Source organism: Alternaria incomplexa (genome assembly GCF_024043165.1).
Source record: "Alternaria incomplexa strain BMP 0042 chromosome Unknown scaffold_18, whole genome shotgun sequence".
In the NCBI taxonomy this organism is placed as follows: domain Eukaryota; kingdom Fungi; phylum Ascomycota; class Dothideomycetes; order Pleosporales; family Pleosporaceae; genus Alternaria; species Alternaria incomplexa.
The window spans coordinates 510,885-518,949 of NW_026249867.1; the positions used below are offsets into that span (position 1 = coordinate 510,885).

Consider the following 8,065-nt stretch of genomic DNA (forward strand, 5'->3'; position numbering starts at 1 on the left):
GGAGGTTTGGGAATGTAGCGATCTGGCGTTGGGTAGGTCGTGCAGCTGGTGCCTGGCGGAGGTGGAGCGGACGTGTCCTGGGGAGATGTGGTACGTAGAGCGAGAGACGACGTCACCGGGGAGTTTTGCGCGGAAAGGACAGATTGCGTGAAACGGGGGTGTTGGGTTTGGAAAGCGAGGACTCGCGCGCTGAAGTGGGAAGAAGACAATTGTTTGTTTGCAATGTTGAGGCTCAATGTGGCAGCCACATGTCATCGTGTGCATCGGCCCTGGCCACCCGTCCACAGGCCGATGGGGCTTGGCAGCGACACGAGGATCTCAAGCAAAGTTAACGCTATGACTATTCAACGGCCATGTCCAAGCTACAGTTCTACGAAGCTTATGAATATTTACTCGTTGCGTTTCTCATCCTCAACAGGGGATTGACGTAATACAGGGGGTCCGCTAACTGCGGCGGTTCTCTGGCGAATATAACGCAACGGCTTGAATCCCTCCTGCATCACCCAGTCCAAACCAATAACCGTACCCTCTTCATCGCGTATGAATACCAGAAGAAATTGTTCGTAGCTCGAGTAATCTACCAAGCATCTCCGTTGGATCTGTTTCATGTCTTCCGGGCAAAAGCTAAACGTGTCGTCGTGATAGTGTAGAAGGTGATGCCGCTGCGTATCACTACCATTCCGCCTCATCTCCAACCGAAGGGTCTCACTGTTCGTGCGCACTTGAATGAGTCCCTTTATATCATCGTTACAGTAACTGCCCCTGAAGCCTCCGAGCTCAGGCTGGGGCGTCATTGGTCTGCGGTTCCGATGCCAGTCCGCTCGCATCTTCATATGAAGGCTCAGACTACTGATGGATGCCTTCTTCGCCCTCATTTCGAAATCCACTTCCGGTTTCATGTCGAAGAGTGATTGAACGAGCATCTGAGCCACGAGATCAGAGCAGTCTCCAGCGCTCTGCGCGTTCGTTAGGACCACTACAGCTGATTTGGTCTCTGGGAAGAGGTAGATCGAGTTCAGGTAGCCAGTCACTTGGCCTCCGTGGTATAGCGTTAGTCGCGGCCGCGATTCTCGACCGATGATATCGTCTTTCTGCGGCCCGTTGGTGGAGAGCCACCCGAGTTGTGTCGAAGGGATCATGTGTCTTGCCCATCCAAATCCATAAGTGTTCTCGTTGACGGTGTCATCTGTGACGGGGAATTTCTGGGACGTGATTTGACTGATATGCCTGAGCGGGTTCATCAAGCTGGTTGAATTGTTCTTGTTCCCCGCTTTCTCTTCATCCAAGCGTTCCATCACTGCTCGCGACCAGATGAGCATATCCGGGATGTTCGACCACATCGCCATTGCCGCTCCGCAAATAGTCCTGTCTGAAACTTGAGGCGCAGGTAAACGCTCTGGACCCGCAACGTTGCAATGTCCATCGCCCAGGACTATATGCGGCTCAGCCAAATTACCGCCCTGAATGTCGTTTCGCGAACAAGTCGATCGAGTCATCCATAGCGGATTGAAGATCCTCCTTTTTACGAACCGCCCCCAGCCGCCGCCCGCGGAATCTTTACCGCCTACAGCTTCAATCACTTTACCCGCTAGGGCGTATGGCCAGTTGGAGTAATGAAATTTCTTTCGAAAGGCATCGTCGTGAACTGGCATGTTGGCAGTAATCTGCAGTAAATGTTGTGGAAACATCAGTGTCTCGCCGAAGGATCCGTACCACGCGATATCGAGCTGAGGAAATCCGCTGGAATGAGACAGAGCGTCTGACAAACTCATACGCTCGCCTATGACAGGATCCTTGTTTTGGGTAAAGGGTATGTATGTGGATAGCGGTTCGGTCCAGCTCAGTTTGCCCTCGTCGACGAGTATACCACAGGATGCGGCGATGAAAGCCTTGGTGAGTGATCCGATCATGTAGACAGTGTCATCATTGACCGGGCGACCTGTTGATGTATCGGCGACTCCTCGACTATACTGCATTATGTTCTCGCCCTCGTGAATGACGCCGAGGGAGACAGAAGGACATCCGGTGATTTCCATCAACTTCCAGATTTTAGGTAGACAAGCCCATAATCTGTTGCAGCATCAGTACAATTCCTATCATATTATTGGTGTCGGCAGAGTGACCATACCTGTCCTCTGCTGCGGGACGATTATACGTTGGCTTTGCTGCGGTAGGCTCCATGACTTATCCGCGGATTGATAGTGATAGTGATAAAGCGACTCCCGTTATGCGAAACACTGGAGACGGATAGCCTTGCTGGATAAAGTAACGACCAAACAACAAACGCAGGTGAAGGTGAGGGGGTCGAGGACGACAAGTACGGACGCGTTGACGTGCCACGGATAGGCGACAACACAAATAGGCAGGAGCGTGTCTGCCGAAACGGGCTAGATAGACCACGCCCATATCCTGCATGATGCATAGGTGAAAGAAGGAACGAATGATCACACAGCGAAGCCGCACCGCAGATTCGATGCTAGACAATCGCGCATGCAAAATGTCATTTGCATATTTCGGAGAAGTAGGTTCGGGAACCGTGTCCATAGATTTGAGGGGGGTATCTAGTCCTAATGCTAAGAGGGGAGGGATGTCATAAATCATAAATCATAAATCATAAATCCAGCCATAGCTGTGGTCGCAAGCGATACGTTTGCTGTTGGCCGAGGAGGTATCCAAGCTCTACTCAAGCGACGAAAGCCAAGTTCAATACATTTCCCTGGTCCTTCGTGAAGTATAGTTGCACCAGTCGCACTGTAGACGAGTTAGTTGATGTTTACACGCCTCATCGCACCATACTAACCAGAGTGTCAGAAGACGCGTCGTTATCCTCACGGCAATACTCGTTGTTGCATTTCCTGCAGGTGCGGATGAAAAGCTCCTTACAGCTTATGCAGGTATGGCCACAGCCAAAACAGTCACGTCTTACGCCGATAACCTGTGTTTCTTCACGTCAGCATACTTCTTGACCAAAGAGTGAGCACATACCTTGGCGCGCAAGTGCCAGTCTCCAGGTGCAATTATCCAATATAGCCAGGCTCCGGGTTCCGGAATCCAACTACATCGTAACGGCCTCAAGGTAGCATCGCTGCTCGCGCGCCAAGGTAGGTCCTTCATCCCCACATCCCGTCGCTACCGGCTCCGGCCATCATTTCCTCACGGAGGCAGTGTTCCACGCAGAGGCCCATATGTACCTTGATGGTTTGCTTGGGGAGCAGTTGACTGGTCCCGTCGGGTTTGAAGCTCTCGGTGAGCTCCGTCTGCTGTAGCTCCGTACGCTGGGCGGTAACCGATCCAGTGTAGCAGTTCTCATCCCACCATTTGTGACATCTCTCGCACCAGCGTCCTTTCAGGCAGTCCTCGCATCGCACTATGAGAGGTGGAGGGGCGGATCCGTCGAGAGTGTGTGGTATCTGCGCGGCGCGTACGGAGGACCCATGAAGTGGTACCGGACTGAGTAGCGGATGATGCGACGGACTGGAGTCGCCAAACACTGCCGGGCCTTCTGGAGAGGAGTGGCATGTCTCGCAGCCAGACGGACCTAGCGCTACAGTGGCTACTGTAGGCCGCAGGAACGAGGATGGATGGGGTGCGCCATCTGCAGTCGCGTCTCTGACGTACGCCTTGCTTGGGTCATGGCGTGGTCCTCTGCACAGAACGGCGTCGAAAGCGATGATGCCTTCGCACGCCTGGAGAATCTCTGCCCATTCCGGCGACGGCCGCTTAGGTATGATCTTGCCAGAAGACTGGTACCACTTGTCCTCGGTCCGCGCCAGTACAGCTTCCAAGGCCTGCTGCGACTTCTCGTTCCATTGCGCCCCTATCTGCGCCCCTTGTGAAGTCGTCACGCCCTTGGGAATATGTGGGGAAGGCTTCTTCGTGACGGGCGACGCAGGGCGCGGTGTTCGATCGCGGGTGCCAAAGATGTAGATGCCTTTGACTCGAGGGGTGCCCGCAGGCCTGGACGGTCGGACCGCATATCGCAGGTATTGCTGAAGCTTCCTCTCGTTCAAATGTTTGGCTTCGCGAATCGAGAGTATGCGGACGTTGAAGCGTTCCTCAGTAAGCAGTTCCTTGACCAGTTCGGCTGTTACGCTGAGCCCGTCTAGTACGAGTGTGTGGACATTGCGCAAGACGTGCAGCTTCTCAAGTCTGTTGAAGATATGACGTAGAGGGCCGCTGTAGAAGTCGTCTTCGGTGAGGGCTTCGTCCATGCGCTCAGCACGGAAACTGGTACCGCCGATATCAAGAGGTCCATCGAAGGGTACAATAGCAGACTTCACCGGAGAGAGATCCAAGTAGCGAAAGGCCTCTGGCGACTGGAAGACAACATGGTGTAGGGATTTGCAAGTTCGCGACAGGTTACGGAGAGCAGATATTGGCAGGTACGGGGCAGTTTGGCGCAGGATCAAGGTGTTGGAAAGCAGGTCCGCCAGGGATGTAGGAAGGTCGTCACTGAAGGTAGAAGGGCCCATGGTGAGGGCTCGGGGAATGCAACCAGAGAAGTTTGGCCAGAGGTTAGATGGGTACTCACCGAATCTTTATTACACAGCGCGAGGGCAGGGCGGAGTAGCACGTGCCACTGATCTGACACTGCAGGTGTGTGTTGGATGAGCAAAAGGAAAGACTAATCGAGGTTGAGACGCTGCAGGAGATGGGGTTGTGGGTGCGTGGGATACCGCCGATGCTTCGTTCCCTGCGGCGATCGCAAGCGCAAGACCCTGCCAAGAGGCGTGGTAGCAGGACACGCAAAGCTTCCTGCATAGGACCTGCACGATCAGGCCGCGATGAAGCATAGATTGGAACACGTCTTGCAGCCAAGCCCGCGCTGCAAGTCTTGGTGGTCGAGTGGAAACAGGCTAAAACAGTCGCTGCGAGATGTCAGGTAGGCGACGCGACGCGCAAAGCCGCCGGGGGATGTTCGCCCCACGTTGGCCGGTTAGAACATGAATCGACATATCGAAACTCACCGGAGCATTGGCATGGACGACACAGATATGGTTTAGGTGCCCGGAGAGATTCTCGCATCTTTGTTGAGACGCGTACTTGTGTTGATCAGTTATGATGAATTGTTCAAACACGTCTACACATATATGGGCTGTATGTTGCGAGATACTCAGGTATGCTCGTGGCTCTATCGGTGTGTCTAAGAAGCTTAGTCACCGTCTCGCAGTTGTATCGGGAAACCATCGCTTGCACTGTGAAAGATGGTAGACCAAATATAGAATATACATGACGACTACGATTGGTGAAACTAGACTTCTGCTGTATACTTTCAACGGTGGCGGCATCTTCACGCGTTACCACGCGAGGGTTATCGATAAGCCAAGCGGGCCGAGGCGAGAGCAGCGCGATGACGCCAGGCATTCACCGAAGCTTCGAGTCGCGAGGCGCATATGTCAGCCATTCCACGCCTCTGAACTACGACGTACCATCATACATGTGTTCCCACCACAGTCATTACCTTCACCTTTCTGTATCTGACGCAAAACAACCATGGACCCGGAAGCAGAGCCAGCAGAGCTGAAGTGGTCCGCGCAATACGAACTCGCACATGCGACGCGAAGCACGCTACCCGGCGACAAACTACTCCTTCCCCCATCAGCGTTAGAGCAGCTCCTTGCCGCAGCACCTGTCGTTCACGTCGACGCGAATCGACCGCACATCACCGCTTTCGATCCTTTTAACCCATACACCTTCAACGCCGAGCGCCACGCACGAGCACAAACGCAGGACCGCTTCCAGCAGCTGCCCCACCCGCTTACGTTCCGCTTGGTCAACCCGGATAATGGCAGAGTTGTACATGCAGGCATACGCGAGTTCTCCGCAGAGGAGGGCGAAGTTGTACTGAGCAGTTTTCTGAAAGAGGCATTGGGAATCAAGGAACAATCTGCGGAGCCTTCTAGGAATGCCAGCCCAAATGGTCAGGATGAAGATGACGTGGCTATGTCGAATGGAGCAATTCCTCTGGGGACAGAAGGTGCTGCATCTACAAAGATCACAGTACATGCCAAGCAATTACCAAAGGGCACCTTCGTAAAGCTACGGCCTCTCGAAGCTGGCTATGACCCGGAGGATTGGAAGTCGCTACTGGAGGAACATCTACGGTCCAACTTTACAACCTTGACGAACGGAGAGGTCCTGGCTATAAATGGTGGTCGAGGAGTTGATGGCAAGCGCGAGGAGTTTCGCTTCCTTGTAGACGGCTTCAAGCCCGAAGGAGATGGCATTTGCGTAGTAGATACGGATCTGGAGGTGGATATCGAAGCGTTGAATGAAGAGCAGGCACGCGAGACGATGAAGAGGATAGCTGCCAAGATGCACCGCGCCCCTGGAACATCACAAGGCAGTTCCACCGGCGGTGCGGTCGACATATTCAACGCGCAACCTGGACAAGTGCTTGACGGCGAGTACGTCGACTACGAACTGACATCCTGGGACAGATCTCAGGGGCTGGAAATCCTTCTAGACGAAGTAGAAGACGGGGATGAGATCGACCTGTATGTCAGTCCGTACTCTTCACGACAAAGAGTTCGCCCACGAGAAGAGGAGCATGTTTTTGCGAATATAAGAAGTCAATATCCGAAACGCATACGACTTCAGCCTACAAACATCGAGCTTGACGATGCGGAAGCTGTATGGATCTCAGTTCATGCATACCCATCTGAGTCACCCTCAAGCACGCCCAAACCCTTCCGTCTGAAGGTGTCGATTTTCGACCCCAAGACAGAAGGGATGGATGGGCTGGACGAGGCCCTTGAGAATGCCAAAGCGGTGGGACCGGACGAAGTGATCTGCAAAAACTGCCAACAAGTAGTTCCTAAAGGCTCACTATTCTTGCACGAGAACTTCTGTCTAAGAAACAACATCCTTTGCCCCCAAGGCTGTGGTCAAGTCTTCCAGAAGCGCTCGCCGGCTTTCCAGAACCATTGGCATTGTCCACACGATACTTTCAGCGGAAACACCACATTGAGCCACCAGAAGCACGACGCTCTCTACCACACACCGCAGATGTGCTCAACATGCGATTTGGAATTCCCATCGATGCCCATGCTCTCACATCACAAAACAACGGTGTGCCCGGGCAAACTAATCCTCTGCCGCTTCTGCCACCTCCAAGTCCCGCAAGAAGGCGACCCCAACGACCAATCCCCCGAACTCCTCCTCTCAGGCCTCACACCCCACGAGCTAGCAGACGGCGGCCGAACAACCGAATGCCACCTCTGCAACAAAATCGTCCGCTTCCGCGACATGGACACGCACCTCCGGCATCACGATCTCGAGCGCCTATCCCGCCCCCCACCCCGCTTATGCCGCAACGTAAACTGCGGTCGCACCCAAGACGGCGCAAACAAAGCCGGTGACACCCGAGCCGGGACGCGCAAAGGTCAAGGCCCCGGTAACGAAATCGGGCTCTGCAGCGTCTGTTTCGGGCCTCTCTACGTCTCGCTCCACGACCCAGAAGGCAAAGCACTGCGTCGCCGCATCGAGCGGCGGTACCTCTCCCAGCTCCTGACCGGCTGCGGGAAAGCGTGGTGTAAGAACGAGTACTGCCGTACCGGTCGCAAGAACCTAGGCCAGGAAGATAAATCCATTCCGACTAAAGATGCTATTCCGCTTGTTAAGCCTTTCCTACAGGGAATGGATGGGAGGGGGTATGAGACCCCGTTGCACTTTTGCGTGGACGAGAGGACGCAGAAGTGCAGGACGTTGGCTGAGATGGTGGCTGCTGAGAAGGGGATTGAGGGGAAGGGTGGTTATGGGTTGGAGTGGTGTGTTGCTGCTATGGAGGCTGAAGGTGGGGATTTGGACAAGGCGAGGAGTTGGCTTAAGGGGTGGGCGCCGCAGAGGACGGAGGCTGGGGTGTGAGATGGGAGAGTTTGGAGTGTTTTGATGAGGTGTTTGTAGATGGGTGTATAGAAGTATGATGGATGGTGGTTGGAGTGTATAGACTAGATTAGAGATATACCCAGTAACAATGTCAACAAACTTGCATAGGCCTAGAGCACGGCAAGGCGGATGCGTGCACTGCATACGACACTGCCTAGTATCGGATGCAGTGCACGCA

The 8,065-nt window shown here is 54.0% G+C and overlaps 3 protein-coding genes across 3 annotated transcripts; 1 reads left to right on the plus strand and 2 right to left on the minus strand.

Annotated features, from left to right (window-relative positions):
• Window positions 1-389: 389 nt before the first annotated feature.
• J4E90_010030 (uncharacterized protein) lies at window positions 390-2,181 on the minus strand (the record flags this gene model as incomplete). Its single annotated transcript, XM_051439546.1, has 2 exons — window positions 390-2,070; window positions 2,129-2,181. The coding sequence occupies 2 exons, from the start codon at window positions 2,179-2,181 to the stop codon at window positions 390-392; spliced, it is 1,734 nt and encodes a 577-aa protein (XP_051286763.1).
• A 929-nt stretch (window positions 2,182-3,110) lies between these two features.
• On the minus strand, window positions 3,111-4,472 carry J4E90_010031 (uncharacterized protein; the record flags this gene model as incomplete). Its single annotated transcript, XM_051439547.1, has 1 exon — window positions 3,111-4,472. One exon carries the CDS (start codon window positions 4,470-4,472, stop codon window positions 3,111-3,113), a length of 1,362 nt encoding a protein of 453 aa, XP_051286764.1.
• A 1,021-nt stretch (window positions 4,473-5,493) lies between these two features.
• Window positions 5,494-7,866, plus strand: J4E90_010032 (uncharacterized protein; the record flags this gene model as incomplete). Its single annotated transcript, XM_051439548.1, has 1 exon — window positions 5,494-7,866. The coding sequence occupies one exon, from the start codon at window positions 5,494-5,496 to the stop codon at window positions 7,864-7,866; it is 2,373 nt and encodes a 790-aa protein (XP_051286765.1).
• Between the last annotated feature and the right edge of the window lie 199 nt (window positions 7,867-8,065).